At 33.8% G+C, this 19,521-nt stretch overlaps 3 protein-coding genes across 3 annotated transcripts; 2 read left to right on the top strand and 1 right to left on the bottom strand.

Moving 5' to 3' along the window:
- Nucleotides 1-5,481: 5,481 nt before the first annotated feature.
- LOC141672918 (uncharacterized) lies at nt 5,482-8,648 on the top strand. The gene is made up of 3 exons (XM_074479616.1): nt 5,482-5,875; nt 7,185-7,545; nt 8,313-8,648. Exons 1-3 carry the CDS (start codon nt 5,543-5,545, stop codon nt 8,486-8,488), a joined length of 870 nt encoding a protein of 289 aa, XP_074335717.1. The 5' UTR covers nt 5,482-5,542; the 3' UTR covers nt 8,489-8,648.
- A 2,231-nt stretch (nt 8,649-10,879) lies between these two features.
- LOC141672917 (putative protein phosphatase 2C 28) lies at nt 10,880-14,390 on the bottom strand. The gene is made up of 5 exons (XM_074479615.1): nt 14,087-14,390; nt 13,212-13,644; nt 12,432-12,799; nt 11,616-11,852; nt 10,880-11,348 (listed from the first exon to the last, which is right to left on the bottom strand). The coding sequence occupies exons 2-5, from the start codon at nt 13,525-13,527 to the stop codon at nt 11,103-11,105; spliced, it is 1,167 nt and encodes a 388-aa protein (XP_074335716.1). The 5' UTR covers nt 13,528-13,644; nt 14,087-14,390; the 3' UTR covers nt 10,880-11,102.
- Nucleotides 14,391-18,565: 4,175 nt separating this feature from the next.
- LOC141674462 (uncharacterized) lies at nt 18,566-19,267 on the top strand. Its single transcript, XM_074481169.1, has 2 exons — nt 18,566-18,941; nt 19,023-19,267. Exons 1-2 carry the CDS (start codon nt 18,566-18,568, stop codon nt 19,265-19,267), a joined length of 621 nt encoding a protein of 206 aa, XP_074337270.1.
- The last annotated feature ends 254 nt before the right edge of the window (nt 19,268-19,521 follow it).

The following is a 19,521-nucleotide window of genomic DNA, read 5'->3' on the forward strand; positions in this document are numbered from 1 at the left end:
GCATTCAAATTCTGTGTAGACATAGCATTCATAGGCATAGAAGGCATGGCATTCATGTTGGGAAAGGGAGGTGGCACAGATATGGAAGTAGGCATGGCATATTTGCAATTAACAAAAAAATGATTTACACTACAACACTTGACACAGATTTTTCTAGGAGCGTATTTATTAGGTGTGTAGTTATTGTGTTTGTTAATCCCTACTTTACCATTTCTATTATTTTTCCTTTTAGCCTTTGTTTTAACCTCAATCTTTTCAAGTTTGTCACTCAATTGCTTGACAGTCATATGACCAACATTAGCCTTCTTCTTCTTCTTCACTTGACTAGATTCTCCTGGAACAAAATTCTTGGAAACTGATTCATATTTCTCATTTAACTTGACAAGCTTGGCTTTACTCACAGGCTTGCTCACAGTCGACGGATGAGGATTTATATCACTCGACGGATAACCCTTTTTGTTATCCGAAGGATGACCCTCAGCATCCGTCGAGTCTACATCTGTTAGCAATCCTTCAACCAAATTGGATTCCAGCTTCTCATTATCCTTCTTTCATGCTATATCACAAAAGGACTCAATCCCTTGAACTTTGGTGATTTGAGCATGAACACTTCTAGATGTTTTCCATGCCTTAATCACCTCATGTTCTCATTCAAGCTACTTCTTCAAGATCTCTTCTTTCTTCAAGGACTCAGTTAATTCATCCTTAGCAATTTTACACTCAATTCTTAATTTTTTAAATTCAATGAACTGAGATTCTAGCACATTATTCCTCTCACTTAAAAACAAATTATTTTCTTTGATTTTAGCATTTTCCTTAGTAAGAGACTTAAGTGTAACACGCAAATGATATAATTCTGTAGACCTGTCATTTATTGCATCATTACACTCAGCTTTAGATAAATGTGCAAGGTTAGTGGTGATTACCTGATTGCTTGAAGAACTTGTCTATGTTTCATCAGACTTGGCCATTAGGGCTAGATTGACATAGCTGACATCCTCATCCTCATCCAGACCATCAGCTGCCCAGTCATTCTCTTGTGTAATGAAAGCCTTTTCCTTTTGTTTGATCAACTCAAAGTATTTCTATTTATAATCAACAGGCTCAAACTTCTTTTTGCAGGAATCTGACTTTCTACACTCACTGGCAAAGTGCCCTGCTAAGCCACATTTGAAACATTTGAATTTTGATTTATCCATCATGTTTCTATTTGGCTTAGCTGCTCCAAAGTTCTTCTTGAACTTGAGCTTGGAAAATCTTCTGGAAAGAAATGCTATATGTTCATCAATATCTTCCATTTTATCTTGGCTCAAAGAATCTTCATTTTCTGCTATCAGCCCCTTGCCCTTATTTTCACAGACCTTTGAAGTTGATTCAACAGCTTCCATCTTTATCTCCTTTTCTTTTTCTAACTCAGCAACTAGTGCAATGGATCCTCCTTTCTTCTTTCCTCTCTCCATCCTCTCATCTTACTCTATTTCAAGCTCATAAGTTTTCAGGATGCCATACAGTCTCTCCAAAGTAAACTCCTTGTAATCTTGAGAGTTTCTCAATGAGACTGTCATAGGTTTCCATTCCTTTGGAAGAGATCTAAGGAATTTAAGATTGGAGTCTTTTATCTGATAGACCCTTCCATGCAACTTCAGAGAATTTAGTAGTTTTTGAAACCTACTAAAGATGTCAGTGAAAGACGCACTTTCTTCACTATGAAAATGCTCATATTGCTGAATGAGCAGCTGCATCTTGTTTTCCCTTACTTGCTCAGTGCCATCACAGATAATCTGTATAGTATCCCAAACTTCTTTGGCAGTTTTGCAATTGATGATGTTGTCAAACATGTCACCATCAACTCCATTGAACAGAATATTAATGGCCTTCTTATCATTCCTGACTTGTTCAATATCAGGATCAGACCATTCATGCCTTGGCTTGGGGATGGATGGCTCATTTCCAGTTGCAGCTCTCATTGGTACATGAGGGTCTCTTTCTTTGCAATCTACATAAGCCTCATCTTGAGAAAGTAAATGAAGATGCATTTTTACCTTCCAGTGATGGTAGTTATCTTTATCCAGAAAAGGAATCTTGACTCCAACATCCTTCTTGTTCATCTTGCTGTTTTGTTGTGATTTTTAAACTCTTTGTTTATCAAGAGTTTGCTCTGATACCAATTGTTAGTCCCTAACAATGCAACAAGAATTACAGAAGGGGGGTTGATTAGAATTCTTGAAACTTTTTCACAAATAAAGGTGTTCTAACTTAAATATATATATCAGTGTGAATTGATTTGCAGAGTGCGGAATAATAACTTGAAATGAATGAAAACACAAGTAATTAAAAACAAAAGTCTTTAAAAACTTTCTGGTGGATTTGAATGTATCCACCAGAGATATATAATATATCAAGAGAACTCTGTGTAGCAGTTAGCTCACAGCTGCTTATAAATTCTAACAACTAAGATTGCAGAGAAATGCTAAGAATACAGCTTACAAATGTTTCTATGTTTGTTGCTTAGTTCTTATTGTTCTATTTGTTACTTCTTGGTTTATATAACACCAAGATTACAAAATAACAAGACAAGATAATAAGACAAAAACTATCTAGTCTAATACTATGCTGCTTCATTACTCTTTTCCATCATCTTTGAATATCTTCATAATAACATGGAAATGGCAATGCTTCTTTGTTCTCTACAACCCAGTTGAATAGGCTTCCACATTCCATTTGCATACACTCGACGCATGCGACTGTGTTGTCATTGTCAACTGATGTTTGAATTGATTATTCGTTGGGTACATGATCATTCGTCGGGTTGCCTAGTTGATCATCCGTCGAGTAGCATTGTTGTTTATCCGTCAGGTAGCTATCTGGTACTTCACTTCATTTATGCAGAATTACAAGTCATCATTTATGTACAATTAGTCAACCTATTCTGCATATCTAGTTACAGTCAACATGACTTGAGTACTACTTATAGAATCTAAACAATGTGTATGCAGAAATGTCCTACAGACTTATTGTTACACAAGCTACTCACTCGATGGATAGTAAATTATCATCCGTCGGGACTATATAGAGTCATCCGTCGGGACTACAATCCTTATCCGTCGAGTGCTACATTTTTCACTTAGTAAAATCTACTAAGGTGTTTTGTTAATGGAATCATCAAGTTCACAACATATTCACAACATTCTTCAATCTAAAAGGTCTTACAATGGCATCTCGATCAATCCAACCTACACTAGTTATGAAACTAGTAGCATCACAAGCATCATCTGTAGCCCAATGTTCAGAACTATCCATCGACTGATAATGGAGTAACAGATAACCCCAAAATATGAATAATTTTTTGTTGTGAAATGTAAGCTTTTGCGATATACACCACCGTCTCAGATCCGATGCGATTCTTACCGATCTCCCAAAATATCATATAAATCCTTTTCATAAAAGTTATCAAAAATCATAACAAAACACACAAAAATTGCAAGACATAACACACTAACATCCCAAAAAGATGGGTACGAATAACAACCTTGATAACAAGTACTCAACAAGATTTCATCCAAAAAGGATTAGATCTCGGTTTTATTGAAAAACGGATAAATGGAAGAGCAAAGGACGAGGAGGGCGAGGATCGGAAAGGAACCCTAGATACACACGGGAGTAACTCTAAAAACCCTAGTTCTTTTGGTATGTAGCAAAACCCTTTAAGTCTTTTGGTATGTAGCTGGTTTGTGAATTTTTAACTAATTGTGGTTAGTACATCAGAATGAGAATGATAAATAAGATAATCTTTTATTATAATGTGATTGGTCTATAATTATTATGTGCTCTCTTATTGATATAACATAAATTTGTATAAACCATCTCTAAATTAAAGTTTATTTTCTGAGTTTCGCGTGAGCTGTAAATTCGTCAAAATCTAATTTGTTGAACCAACAATAGAGCGAAAATAAAATTAAACAAAACTCGGTATTTTTTCTGCTAAACAAATTTATTATTTTTTATTTCTTAAACTATTATAAAGAGTTGTTAGATCTTGAATTAAATAGATGAATATATGTTCAATATAAAATTAAATAAATATCTATATTTTCATGATTTAAACCAAAAATAGTAGGTATCCTAAATATAAATGAAAACGTAATTATGATTTAAACAAAAAATAAGTAGACATACTAATTATAACGGAATATTAATGCAAAATTTGTACATGTATTTTCTATTTGGTTTTGTGATAATTTTAGTTGGTTAATAATTTAAATCATCGTTAAATTAAATATAATTTCGTGAGTTTCGTGTGAGCTGTAAGTCCGTCAAAATCTAATTTTTAAAACTCAAGATAGAGATTAAATAAGATTAAATATAATCTCATAATTTTTTAAATAAAATATATAAATATGTTAAAATAAGTAACTACTAAATTTAAATTAGAATTATTAACTAAATATAAAAGTCCATGTGATTGATTTGGAGTTTTTGGTCTAAAATAATTTAAATTTCTGATTGGTTAACTACATATCTAATTAGACTCATAAAAATATATATGAAAGTAGTAATTTAAAATATGTTGGTTTAATTGTTAGATGTGGCTTTCCATTTAAATAGAAAATATGTGATTATAAAAAATATGTGATTGATTAACTAAATAATATTGTTAATTCAAGTATTATAGTGAAGGATGTGTTTTTTTTTGTGTTCTTTATATTTTTGTTTTTTGAAATTTTGTTTTGTGTCCTCTATATTTTTTATATTTTTTTTGTGATCTTCATTATATTCTATATTTTTCTATGCTCATTAAAGTTTTTATTTTTGTATTGCAAAATAATCATTCAATATCATTACATGTTAATTCTAAAATACAAAGTATTTTTTAGGGGTCTAAGTATAGGTCTTATTACACAGTACCAAACAAAACATCCCCACACAAATTAAATAATTGACACACAAATTGTTAGGCACCCGAAAATCAAAAATAAATTAATCTCGAGAAAAGGGAACTAGTGTTCTCTCATTTTTATTCATGTTCTGTGATTCTCTCCAACATTATGTAAAAAATTTACGTGTTCTTTAATTTTGGTTGTGTCCCAATTTCTTGTATTTTTTATTTTGTGTCCTCTTTTATTTTCTAATGTGTTATGTATTTTTTGTTTTGTGTCCTCTATTATTTTTTTATGTGTTCGGTATTTTTGTTTTGGGTTTTTTGTATTTTGTTTTTTAATTTGATTTGTACTATATTTTTCGTATTTTTCTTTTGGTGATCTTCACTTTATTCTATATTTTTATATGTTCTTTAAAATTTTATTTTGTATTGCAAAATAATACCACACATTTCATATCATTACATGTTAGATTGTAAAATATATAGGCCTTAATCTGTAGAAAAGGAAACTAATACCAATAAATTAATCAAAGCCGTTGCTTGCAAAATTTGTCTTTCTTTTATTATTATTATTATTATTATTATTTTTTGACTTCGCCACAAGCAAAAAAAACAAGCAGAAGGCAATAAAGAAAAGCAACCACCCAATCATCATTGAAACAAATGGCTACTACAACTCTCTCGGTCCGGCCCAACCGCGCCATCTTCTGCCGTGATTTCCGACGACCCATTTCACCGGCGCGTCGATTAAAACAGACCCATCTCGACAAACTGTTCAACAACCGAGCCACGGCGCTTAGTTTGAGCCATAGATCATTATTAGGCGTGTTTTTGGCTAGCTCACGTGCTGATGACTCAGCTCCATCTGAGATGTCAGTGGAGACTGCTTTAAAATTGTTGGGTGTGGATGAAGGAGCTAGCTTTGATGATATTCTTAGAGCTAAAAAATCTATTCTTGCTGGCTGTAAAGATGATGACCAAGATTCTATTGCTCAGGTCCAATTTCTTCTTGTTTGTTTTCGCTAATTAAATTACACACACGCGCACCAGGAATTGAACTCTTAATCTCCCGCAAGGGAATAAAATAAGAGCTCAACCACCGTACCAACTTTTAATTTCTTGTCGTGGTAGTTGATTATGTAGTTATGATGGTTTTGTGTGTGTTGTGAGATAAGGAGGATGGTGTTATTGTAGTGATTTTGGTGAATATATACTTAATTATGAACTTCCCTATATGTGTTTCATATTCGCGTAGTGTTTTTAGCATCCCTTGGAGGCACTACAGATGTATATGGATTTTAGATAATGCGAATTGCCAGTTTGTAGCTTATAATTTTGATGAATATGTATTATTTAATATTAATGTTTTATGGAGGCACGTCAATTTATTGGATGGCCTCTTCACATTCGTGATTAGGCTTAATTTCTCGTCTTCGTACCTAAGAACTGATTCAGTTCTTAACTCAAGTATAATCTATATAGTATCCGCGTATTGCTTACACAACTTCATCTAAAATGCAATACTTTCTCCATGAGAATCATGGAAAAATGAGAACGCATATGCAGCTGTTAAATTCTTGGGGATATGTTCAAATTTTGTGGACTAAATTAATGGGATAGAGAAGGAAGAAAAAGTAGAAATTCGAGAACTTTGTTTAACTACAATGTTGCTAGATTCTGTTTCTTTTAGGGAGCGATATATCTACATTTTGAACTTGAATCCCATTACTGTGAGTTATTATCTTTTTGCATAATATAATACAGCTTACTGTCCAATAAAATTATACTACTAGTGTACTTAAGTATCTACTATAGTCTCATGAGTAAATCCTGTGTTTTTGTTAAGGTAGTGAAGTGGTGAATGTCAAAGGTCAAACCCTTTATATGCCAATATGCATTAGACAAACTAGGTATAGTTTTAGGCATCAATTGAAGGTAGTTCATGGTTTCAGGAGTTATCTTTCATCCTTGCAACTTGAAAATTCGGGAATTACTTGCTGAAACAAAGATGTTACTCGTCATCTTCAATTCTATGTTTTTTAATCTACTAAGTTCTAGTGTTGAGGTCACAAAGTTAAATGTACATATTATCTCCTTTTTCATATAATCTTTTAACATTTTTTTGGTAATTAGATATATTTCTATACAACAATTATTAATTCATGACAAAGTCGGATGCGAAACCCGGAGTCTCTGTTTCTTGCAGATGTCATCTGTATCGTTTACTCACTGATTTATCATCTAACAGGAAATCTCACAGAATTATCATCATACTTACTATCTGTTACTATTAATGAATTTGCAGGTAGAGGCTGCATATGATATGTTACTCATGCAGAGCTTCTCACAACGAAGAGCTGGAAAAGTTGTCAACAGTAGCATTCGATATGCTGATGTTAAACCTGTTGCTGCTCCTCGACTGGGATCAGCACCAAAGTGGTTGCAATCAACTATGAAAAACTCTCCAGTTTCGATTGAATCACCATCTACCACAGATCTGGGCATACAAGCTGGAGTATATGGAGCTCTAATGGTGCTAACTTATGCAAATGGAGGTTCTACATCATCAACAGGTGTATACAGCGGAGCTGATGTTTCTGGGTTGGTTGTAGCATCTAGTTTTGCGGCATCCTTATATTTCATGACCAAAAAGAACGTTAAGCTAGGTAAAGGAATGATTAAGACGTTTTTTTTAAATGGTGTCTTTTAAACTGGCTGGCTTTTCTTTTATTTAATTGTTTTATACCTCTTCCATCACATGAAGATTCTCATTTAGACTTTTGAAGCACGACTAACAGGGTGCGAAACATCAAACTAGTGTGAATTTCAAGGATGTTAGTTGATTGAGTGAATCATTTAAAAGTTACCACATGAGTTCTTTTGGCAAGAATAAAGGGGATTTTTTGGAGGTGGGAGTCCGATGCGTGCCTTTTTAGCCTTTTATATTTATAATTTATGAACTTTACCTATAGTTATACTTTATATGTGTACAAAATATTATTTATAGATTTATAAAACCAATTGACACTTAGATATAAAATCTTGTAGGAGAAATAAAGAATTAAGGAGATCCTAAAAATAATATCGGTAATCAACTATCCGATATATGTTAAATCCTTCATTTATTCAGTGGTTACTCCATAGTATATGTTAAAGCTTTCTATATGACCTCGTCACTTGAATTGGATAAACCTAGGCCACCTTAGTATTTGATAGAAAGGTATTGTTCTTGTAATAATTTATACGGTTTGTGAAGTGAAAATCATATAACAATTTATTAATAAGATACATGTGCATCTTGTTAATCTGCATTCCATTTCATTAAACATCTTTAAAAGTAATGGACTTCGGATTACTTTGAGTCAAAAACTATTTAGTTTACGGAGCTTGCTGCATATGCCAGTCAGTGATGTTTGCTTTGTATCTTTTACAGGGAAGGCTAGTCTAATTACAATTGGAGGGCTTGCGGTTGGCGCAGTTGTGGGGTCAGCTGTTGAGAACTGGTTACAGGTCGACATTGTTCCATTTCTTGGTGTACACTCCCCTGCTACAGTTGTGAGCGAATTTATTATTTTCTCTCAGTTTTTGGTTTCTTTGTACTTGCGATAATAAAAGTGCATTAAATCTTTCAGATGCTGGTCATTTGCTTCTGTAAGATGTGTAATTATATGTATTTGTGCAAATAGAATATTAGAACATCACATCAGTTGAAACATATGCTTTGAAATGGTAAGATAATTGTACAGCTTTATTTTACATTATACCTCAATCATGAATGGAACATCGAAACCTAGAACTATCAGCCTAGTTTTAAACATGATAGATAACTTAGCTGTGTTGAGAGTATAGTTTATAACATGGATGTGCAAAGTTAACTCCCTCTCCATAACCATTTTCTAGCAATTTGCATTCAGTTGTTTTGGAGGAAAATAAGGTCAGTGCACAAACTTTCCTGTGTAAGGACTAGTAACACAAATTCTCACCTTAATGTCCATCCCTTCACAACTAATTGGGATTTGGCTAATGAAGATTTAAGGAATCAGCAAACATGGAACTGTCCTAAACAAAATTTGGGCAACTTCATAAAATCTGCAATACTAGAAACTGATTATGGCTACTAACAAGAACTAAATATAAAATGAATATGCCTCATGAACTGCTTCGGCACAACAGATAATAAAACTAGTGCAGCTTCTCGATGTCTCGAAACCAGGAAACTTCTGTTGCTATAGTATGTCATCTAGTACCATCTTCTCTAACACGGTAGATCTCCTTAAATGAAGGATTCTTAACGTTGTGATTTCCTTCTCTGTAAGACTGTAACGGCGAAGCTCTAGAGACATTTGAAGAAGACTTGGAAACATTTGTTGAGGACTCGAAAACTCTACACAGCCCTGCATGAAACCATTTGACGCGATTCTTAATTTTCCCAGCATGCTGTTCTTGTGTTTTTCCTTTTCTGTTTCAACCTTGTCTTTGAACAAACCAATATTTCCTCTCCCTCTCAACACTTATGCTGAAAGTCTAACTCTACATTATGGTAACTACCATTGGTAAGCATGCTTGGACCAAGAATCAAGATATCTTGTTCTCAGTTTTCTGTAGTGTAAGAATCTTTTTGACAAACAGTTTGATAAACTATATGATTTTATTTTCTGCTGCTCTTCCTCTTATTGGTAATATAAAGATAAAAACACAAAGCTTTTACATTTTACAAAACTTTTAGTATTCACCTGGTGGGGCAGAATCCTCCTGTTGGAATAGAATTCAACTTTGGCCATGGGGAGCTTCAATGGATGCCTTTTGTACTAGCAAGTGCTCTTCCGGTTACCCCAACTGTGTCCAGGAGTCCGCAAATTACACTTTTCGAACTTTTTTGTTATTTGAGGTTGTATTTTGTCATCATCTTCCATCATAATTATTTCATTTTCGTTAAATTATAATCCTTCCTTCCCATTCATTTTTACCGCATTTCCTTTGTTGTCCCAAACCTATTATCCACTTTCAGTTTATATGGTAATTTAAGTATTATTTATGTTAAGTTGTAGGAAAAATAATAGATTTTTTATAGTTTTTAATTTATTTAATATGATTGAATGAAATGTGAAAAATTGATTGGTCACAAAATAAGTGATTTCATCAATACTTACCTGAGTTATTTATTAGTCAAATTTTTGGTTTTCTTTCTCTAGTTATTTCAAATTTAGAAAATAATTATTTACTCCAGTAAAATATAAAAAGTTGTCTAATGAAAATCCAATTTAATAAAAAAGTCATACGAGAATACAGTTATGAAAAATCGTTTTACTCTTTTAGTTAAAATAATGAGCACAATCAGATTTTAAAATAATAAAAAAGAAAATTGAATATGATATTATTTCGGTCATTTATTGTATAGGTGGCATAATTTAGGAATCGTAATAAAATGAAAAAAAATGAAAGATTGAACTTTCTGTTTCTATTTTTCTATAATTGAGATTAATATCGGTATTTAAATAGTATTATAGCAAATAAAAAAATTATAAGTTAGAGACCTAGGGAGGAAATCAAAATAAATATTATTTATTAAACTTCAGTCTGTCATTTTAGCAAGTAAAATGATTCAAAATTTTGATGGCTACAGCGTTAAAATAAACGGATAGATTTCGAGAGAAATTACAGCAAGACGACTACTACTTCATTGACAGGACCAACTCAGCTATAGAAAACTTGTAAACACAAAAACAAACAGAAATATTCATAAAACATACCGTCACACAGAAGAACTACGATTAAATCTCTAAACGAGTCAAGAATGCCAAAGAGAAGTTCTTTACCATTCTCATCCAAGTAATTAGGCCCTATTAAGGATTTTTCATTTCGGTCACTAGAATGACTATATTGAAGAAATGCAGATGCTCAGTCTTTGAAGAATTAAAATAACCAACCAAGAAATTTATAACTATAAAGCACAGCCAAATGTAGCGCAGAGCAAGCAAGTTTTTCAAAAGGAAGAAGGTAGAATTGAAAAGGTAATTAAACTCTATCATGACTGTCAATTCTCTCTTGGTTGGCATATATAAGCTAAACCCATTGGTATTAGTTCTTGGATAAAAAAGTTAAAAGGAGTACATTTAAAAGGATCGACAGCATATGTTCCCGTCTCGTCTTTAAAGAAGCTACCTCGTATTCACATGAAAATAGTACAACAGACGACAATTAGCCATTTTCTACATCGCTGGCGTCATGCTGAAGGGGCAAGAATCCTAGAAGGAAGACTTATTCCACTCCCTTTTACAGACAGGTTCGGACCCTTTGCTGTGCTAGCCTTGCTCACAAGATTGGAGTCCAGAAACAGAACAATTACTGTGATGTCATCATGGAAATGTCGTCGTACTCCACGGTCAATCTTTTTCAAATCGGAGTATCTCATCTCCCTCTTCTTTGCTGCTTCATGCATAGCAGTTTTTACTAATCTCTTGGCACTTCCCTGCATTAAGGTAATGGAATCATAGTTAGTATACAATTTTTTATCCATTATATATGTCGAATGTATACATACTCAAGTAGCGGTGAATGCTAGACAAGATTCCTTAATTTATATTTGCACTGAACTGAATAAAATTGATTACACCTTTAAGTTGGAAACGTTAATACCGATATGAGTTGTCACCGATCTAAACTTTATGACCAAAGAACATACGACAGCAAAACATACTCGAGGAAAAAGGGTAGTATCTAGAATTATATGTCTTACATTGTGAGGATTCTTTTGAACTATATCAACTGCTTCTTGGTTACTAAGATGCTCCCATAGACCATCTGATGCAAATATAATGAACTGATCATGAGGCTGCAACTGGTGCACCGATATTGATGGATCAGAGCTCAAAATTGGCCTTTTAATAGGTTCACGGAGCCGGAACTTGGCATATAATGGCTCCCTATTGAATTCAGCCTTCTTTAAGTATACATCACCGATGGATCTTGAGATCTGCCAAAGAACAAGAATATTTAATCTTTGAGATTGTATTATTATAAGGTGTCAAGGCAAGTTTTTTAGAGACTCGCTGCAAGTGAAAAAAATTCATATACATGTTATTACTTATATTACTCTGAATGAGCTCTCTCTAAGAAATAAAGAACATCATAACCAAACACATGAAGAAAACATTTGACCAACAAAGAGATGCATAATCAATCATTGGATACATTTATAAAATAGCAGTAGCATCTACGACAGGAGCTGAACATGCAACATTGTAGATAGAAGAAAGGGGTAACAAAACACATCATTTGGAATGATCAAACTAAAAATTTACTCGGGAAAAAAGATGTCAACAAGAAAGTAGGAACCTATATTACAATAATTTTCACTCCTGAGATTTTTCAAAAGCATACTCTCTTCTCTCTAAAATTAGGGTGAATAAAAAAACTTTTGTGTGCCTGTAATGAAATTTCAGATCCTGTAATGTCCTTAACAGGGACTTGAGCACCAGACTACTAAGATGCTTAAATTGATGGATGCCTCTCTACTATAACAAAATTGATTTTGAACCGCAGGAGAACATACCTGTATTAGACCCTTCACTCGCCATACATTATGTTTCAAAACCACTATTTGGGGATCATCTGGGTGAACAGAATGTAACTCTTGTCTCACAGACTCGATGCACGCATTGTGTTCTGCTGAAAGCTGAATTGCAAGAACTTCCCCTGTTGCCTTGACAAGTCTACCTAACACAGCACGGGAATCGCCAAGATTTGCAACATAAAGATTTCCGCTGCATATCACTCCAACCAAACAGCAGGACCCAACTGCTGCGAGTTGTGGTTGTATTGGCCATTGTTTGCGAACAATAGAGGTAAAACTCTCTTCTGTTGCATGGAATGCCTTTCTGATAACCTCCTCAGACATGGATTGATGCTCAGATGTGAATTCTGCAAAATACAGACAGATGCTCAAACCTCAAACCCTCGGAGAAGTAAGAGAAACTCAAACCACATAAATCAACGACTCCTTGGTTGTGTCGCACTATTTGGTTCCCCGCACTAGAGCAGAAAGTTTTTCAGGAACATATCAAATTTACTAAGGTTTCACATTAAAACAAAAACTTGCATGAAACAAGTCGCTACTAATTTGGCTCATCAATGAAGGCTCAAATTGAAAGTAAGCATCGGTATCCACAAAAATTCACAGTTTATCTTCATTTAGTATAATTTTTTAAGAAAAGCTCTTTTTGTACTCTACCTATATCAAAGTAGCAGGAATAAACAATCAATCAATGATGCTTGAAAGACTTACATATCCAATACTATGACTTAAAACTCTGTTGGAGCAAAAGAGACTTACTTTTTAGATGCTGAAAGAGTTGAACATTGATAAAGCGTGATGTCTCGGGGCCGCCGTGTCCATCATAAACTCCTACAAAAGTACCATACGGTCCTGACTCGTGCAAGCTCAAGCAACCTGATTCGAGCTGACTCTGATCCTCCAATAAATTGTTGGCTTGAACAACAGCCATCGAAAACTCGCCATTAAAGTGTTGCCCAGAATCCTTGTACCACAGAAGCCCATCTTGGCGCCCCACGGCATCAGAACTCTTAACATAACTATCTGACCTTGGCCTGAAACAGGCCCTCAAGAAGTTCATTAATCCGGTCAACATACCTCCTCATTTAGATAACACTCCTAATGGTCCACATTTGGTAATGACCTCAATCAAGAATTGCCTAAAACTCCCTCAAGTTTCCACCTTGATGATAACTTCTATTTGCACCAAACTCTACAAAAACATCACACAAATAATTGACCATCACAATTAGAGTTTCACATGAAAAGCCAACAAAACAACAATCTAACATGCACAAAACTCCATAAAAAACATAACTTTAACACAAGCATGACTTGATAAACCTAAACAAACTAAGCCCCATCAAATATACAAACAAATCTACAATCTTTATGCAATTAAACACTATAAAGCTTTAATCTTTATGCACTTAAAACTAAAGTGGTCTTACATGTATATATAAATAATAAAATACATAAAGTTAAAGTGGTCAAATTCACAACAATTGTGTGATCAAACAGTTCAAATCCAAAATGTCAAACCAACACAAAATATCCAAACTCTTGACTTCCAAGCACACAAAGATTACCAATCTTATAATTCTAATCAAAAAAACACATCAACAACATTAAAAAAAGTTGCTGAAAAAACTAACCTTAAGAAGTTGAAAAAACCAGAAGATCTGAAACTAAATGAAACAGATCTGAGGACCCAACAAAACTAAACTAGTTCTTGACAGTTTAGTTTGGTTCTTGTCTGAAAAGAGTGATTGGGTTAAGAAGTGTGGTTCAGACAAAACACCATTAAGAAAACCAATACTAGAGAGAGCTTGAATCCAGCAAAGCAGAGGACCAGTAATGGGCTCCACAACCTCCTGTAGAGTCTACAGGGAGAGAAAAAGAAAAAAAAACAACTCAAAGAGAAAAAAGATAAAATGAAATTTGTATCACACAAAGAGATAGATACATGTGTAAGATGGATATATATATATAGGGGTCAATGAAGTGAAGTTACAACTTACAAGGATAATGATTCAATGCATGGCAAGTGTATGGATTTTTTATTACATGAACATGACCATGATGCCACGTGGATTCAAGTGATATCATCCCCTCAATCAATGCCTTTTTTTACTTGTAATTTCTTTCTAGAATTACCTTCTTCTTTTTCTCCCAAGATATTTTTATTATGGATACCATACCAGTCATCTGTTTATTTGTTTCGGAACAAATATATGCTACTGGCTACATAATTAACTTGTAGTTCTAAATTTAGAATTTAAATTTCTGAAACTAATTTTCTAATTCAAGGAGATTTTTGGAAATTACCTTATACAAAAACTTATAATTATTTTTTATGAATCCATTCCCTCCATTAATCATAATATACATATTTTTCAATCATAATATACATATTTTTCGATCAAATTAAATAAATTAATAATTATCTTAACATTTTCTCAAAAAATAATAATAATAATTATCTTAACATAAAACTGCGATAACAATAAGAAAAGGTTATTGTTAGTGTGGTAGTCAGTTTTAAATATTTTGTACTTAAATTCCAATATTATATTTATTTATTTTTGTATACTTTTTATAAATTTTAAATTTCTTATCTTATTACATACTAATATTTATCTTTTACGTTGTACTCCAGAGATTTTTTAGAATATAAGAGAAAGGAAGATAAAGAAGTGAAGAGAAAAGAAATAGTAGAAGAAAATAATAAATTTTTTAGAAGAAATGAGAAGAGAAATAGCAGAAGAAAATAATTAGTCGTGTGCTCCCGGGTTTTGTAAAAAGAAGAAAAAGTGACTATGAAAAAAGAAGATAATATGAGAGCATCTTTCCAAATCTTCCATTTTTAGGAAGAAAATTTTGGGGGGAAATTATAGGAAATTTTCTCTCCTGATCACTTCTCTCCTCTAACCAAAAAACTCGAAAACACATTATCTTTTCTTTTCTTTTCTCTTCATTTTCAAACTCTCTAGCACAGTTTTAGCATTGGGTCGTCCCCCAAAAACAATCAATACCCCCATTTGATAAATTAGCTTTGTACCCGTGTCATGCACGGGATAATCATCATTTTTTTAATATTTTTTATTTATTTAATTAAATTTTTTATAATATTTTTATTTTCAGAATACATTTTATGTTTTTCGTAAATAATATTATTTTCAAAAAATTGTACTTTTTATTCTTATATATTTAGTTATTATTGTATTTTTACATATGTGTTATAATTTATTTTCTTTCTTTGTTATCTAATTTTTTCACATTATAAATTTGTAAAAAGAATATTTTAATCATATCACATAATATATTTACATAATTATTTTTCTTTTATTTATATATTTTCTTTTCAGGAGTTTGATTAAAGATTGAAAAGTTGTTGGGGATTTTATCATGTCGTGTTTGTAGCAATATTATATAATTTTTTCTATTCTAATAATGATTTCGAAAAAATATTTTACATTTAATTGTCATAATACTTTGTTTACTAACCAATTGTCATAGTACTTTTAAATATATTTTATTATATTTGTAATTTTGAATTGTAATAATTTATTATTATTAATATATTTATTCCTAGTTTTTATATTTTAATGATTCATGTACACTAAATTTTTTCAAAGACAATCCGTAATTTTTTTATTTTACAAAATGAAATAAAATATATGTAATATTTTATATATAAATTCAGTCTAAATGTATTCCTCATTTTATAAGATAAAAATTAAAATTATCTATGCAAAAATATTTTAAATCAAACATACCCATTTCAAATTTTTTTAAGAAAATGATACTATTTTAACCCGATTAACAAATGAATTGTTGATTGTTACTTATATTTATTTTTTATTAAGATAATTGTTACTTGTATTATATATAACACTAATTAACATTATTTTATATCATTTAAGAATAAATAATTAGAGCATAACAAAAACTAATGGAAAACCATGTTTAAAACTGGCGAGATATAATATATAATTCTCTCCTGTGTGAGAGCTTTGTTATTCTCTCCTCTCTCTGAGTTGTGAGAGTTCAGTTTGTCTTGCATGCATGGCAAGGGTGGAGGATATTAATGAGCGTATGGCTACCATGGATTTGGAGGATGAGTAAAACGAGGGGATATATTTTGGGGAGGAGGTTAAAGAGGTAACAAACAAGTTTGAGATGTATCTGGTGGGACGGTTTTTGACAGAGAAGAATCTCAATGTTAGAGCTATGAAATCGAAACTTGTAGATGTATGGCGTCCTATTCGTGGAATCAACATTAAAGATCCGAAGCCCGGTATTTTCTTATTCCAGTTCTATCATATTGATGATATGCAGTGGGTTATGTCTGAAGGTCCGTGATCTTTTGATGGAGCAGTGCTGATCATTAACACAATTGGTAAAGGGGAGGATCCCCTAGAGGTACCACTGTTTGAGCTTTCTATTTGGGTTCAACTGCATGGTTTGCCAAACAGTTTGATGAATGAAGTAGTAGGCAAACAACTTGGTGACTTTTTTGGTTCGTTTCTGACTTACGATCCAAATAACAACACTAGCATATGCGTGAATGCATGAGGCTGGGAATTAAAATTGATGTGAGAAGGCCATTGAAGAGGAAGAAGAAGATATGTCGAAAGAGCGGAGCAGATTACATTGTGCAGTGCAAATATGAAAGGCTATGTGATCTCTATTTTAGGTGTGGCATGGTGACACATACAGAGAGATTTTGTAACAAAAGATTGAACAAGATTAAATGATTGGTTAGCAGTTCTGGGCTATCTTAGGAAATGAAGTATTTCTCTGTTGCAAAGATTGGTTAGCCAATTGCTCTTTCCCATCAAGCTTAAATGATACTAACGTGGTTCTTATACCTAAGAAAGAGAATGCAAGCTGCATGAGTGACCTTCGTCCAATTGCTCTTTGCAATGTGTGTTGTACAAAATCTTGGCAAAGGTCTTAGCAAACAGACTGAAAGTGATCCTTCCATCTCTTATTTCAGAGCACCAGTCTGCGTTTGTTTTGGGTAGGAGCATTACCGATGATGTATTGGTTGCTTTTGAGTTAATTCACCATATGCAGAGGAAAAGAGCCAGAGAAGAAGGTGAAATCGCTCTGAAACTTGATATTAGTAAGGCCTATGACAGGGTTGAATGGAGATTCTTGAAGGAAAGGATGTGTGTGATGGGTTTCAACCAGAGGTGGATATCGTGGATAATGATGTGTGTATCGACTGTATCATACGAGTTCTGCTTCAATGGCACGTCTGTTGGTCCTATTCAAACCACAAGGGGTCTCCGCCAGGGGGACCCTCTATCCCCTTATTTGTTTCTTCTATGTGTAGAAGGTTTGTCTACTAGCTTGAGTAAAGCAACAAGTGAAGGTCATATTCATGGGTCTCGAATCTGCCAAGCAGCTCCTACAGTTACTCACCTTCTTTTTGCGGATGACAGTTTTCTATTTTTTCGTGCTAATCGTACGGAATCGATCACCATCAAGAATCTCTTTAACGCCTATAAGAGGATGTCGGGACAGTTTGAGAACTTTCAAAAGTCCGGAATACACTTCAGCTTAAACGTTAAACAGCAGACAAGAACGAAGCTCTCAAATATTCTAGGAGTCACTAACAGCTTGCATGACAGTAAGTATCTGAGCTTGCCGTCATTAGTGGGGAGGTCAAAGAAAAAGGTGTTTGGTTTCATAAAGGACAGGGTATGGAAGAAAATTCAAGGTTGGAAATCGAAGAGTATCTCTCAAGCAGGGAAAACTATTCTAATCAAGAATGGTGCTCAATCTATTCCATCCTATTGCATGTCCTGTTTTTTGTTGCCTAAATCGTTGTGTCGGGAGATGGAGCGGGTTATGAACAAGTATTGGTGGAATTCAAAACCTAGACAAAACAGAGGTATCAACTGGCTAGGATGGAATGACATGAGTGTGTCCAAGCATAAGGGAGGCCTGGGTTTTCGAAGTCTCTACGGTTTCAATATAGCTTTGATTGTAAACAGTGTTTGAGACTTATCAAGGAACCTCAGTCGCTTGTTGCTCGCATATTCAAAGCTCGTTACTTTCCTAACTGTCATCTTTTGCATGCTACTCATCAAACGGGGGCAAGCTTTATTTGGGCTGGTTTAATGAATGCGAAAGATGCTCTGTATGATGGTTTTCGGTGGGTGCTTGGAAATAGGTTGTATATCAATGCAGTTAAGGATCCGTGGCTTAGAAACAAAGTCGACTTTACTGTTGATCAGTCTATTGACTATGGAGTCTCTAACATTCCCGTGTCTGAATTCATCAATAATAACGATAGAAGCTGGGATGCTGCCAAGGTTATGGAGTTCTTCTCTGCGAGTGATGCAAGCTTAATTCTTCAAACTTGTATACCTCATGGGACTGTGCAGGACCGTGTCGCATGGCCCAGATCTCCTACCGGGGTGTATACGGTCAAGTCAGGCTATCAACAATGGTGTGATAAGAACTTGGGCACCACGGGTGTCTTTCCTAACAAAGGTTAGAGCATATTATGGCGAATAAACGTGCCTCACAAGGTCAAAACTTTCCTCTGGAGATTTTACTGTAACAACATTCCAGTTCGCTATAAGTTGAGAGCTAAAGGTGTGCATCTTCCAACCGTCTGCCCTATGTGTGACTCGGATGTAGAACATCTTTTATACGTATTCTTTGGTTGTCCCTTTGCTGTGAGTTGTTGGCAATATGTTGGTTTGACTCTTGACAAGAGCATGGTGGAGTTCGCCCCTGACTGGCTTCTGCAGAAACTGAATGGAACAGGTCATGAGGAGTTAATCTTAATAGCCAAAGTTCTTTGGGGGATTTAGTTTTTCAGGAATAAGAGAGTCTGGGAGAATAAAGTAGTTAATAGCAAGATTGCAATGGACTGGAGTGCTAAATACTTCTCTGATTGGAAGTTGGCAAAGGACAATAGAGCTGCAATGACTACTACCTCCATTATAAACTGTCAGACTTTTCCCCATCAATGGAAATCTCCTGCTACAGGATCTTTCAAACTCAACACAGATGCATCATTTAAAGTTGGAGAGGGTTCATTCTCCATAGGGCTTTTCCTACGAGA

The sequence above is a fragment of the Apium graveolens genome, chromosome 7 (genome assembly GCF_009905375.1).
Source record: "Apium graveolens cultivar Ventura chromosome 7, ASM990537v1, whole genome shotgun sequence".
NCBI lineage: Eukaryota > Viridiplantae > Streptophyta > Magnoliopsida > Apiales > Apiaceae > Apium > Apium graveolens.

What these genes read in the sequence shown, in the direction of transcription:
- LOC141672918 (XM_074479616.1), top strand. Translation starts at nt 5,543, where the DNA reads ATGGCTACTACAACTCTCTCGGTCCGGCCCAACCGCGCCATCTTCTGC. An exon ending in ACCAAGATTCTATTGCTCAG is followed by an intron (nt 5,876 to 7,184) that starts GTCCAATTTCTT and finishes ATGAATTTGCAG; the next exon opens with GTAGAGGCTGCATATGATAT. An exon ending in CAAAAAGAACGTTAAGCTAG is followed by an intron (nt 7,546 to 8,312) that starts GTAAAGGAATGA and finishes TATCTTTTACAG; the next exon opens with GGAAGGCTAGTCTAATTACA.
- LOC141672917 (XM_074479615.1), bottom strand. Translation starts at nt 13,527, where the DNA reads ATGTTGACCGGATTAATGAACTTCTTGAGGGCCTGTTTCAGGCCAAGG. An exon ending in ACTCTTTCAGCATCTAAAAA is followed by an intron (nt 12,800 to 13,211) that starts GTAAGTCTCTTT and finishes TGTATTTTGCAG; the next exon opens with AATTCACATCTGAGCATCAA. An exon ending in TTCAAAAGAATCCTCACAAT is followed by an intron (nt 11,349 to 11,615) that starts GTAAGACATATA and finishes ACCTTAATGCAG; the next exon opens with GGAAGTGCCAAGAGATTAGT.
- LOC141674462 (XM_074481169.1), top strand. Translation starts at nt 18,566, where the DNA reads ATGAATGCGAAAGATGCTCTGTATGATGGTTTTCGGTGGGTGCTTGGA. An exon ending in GGGTGTCTTTCCTAACAAAG is followed by an intron (nt 18,942 to 19,022) that starts GTTAGAGCATAT and finishes ACAACATTCCAG; the next exon opens with TTCGCTATAAGTTGAGAGCT.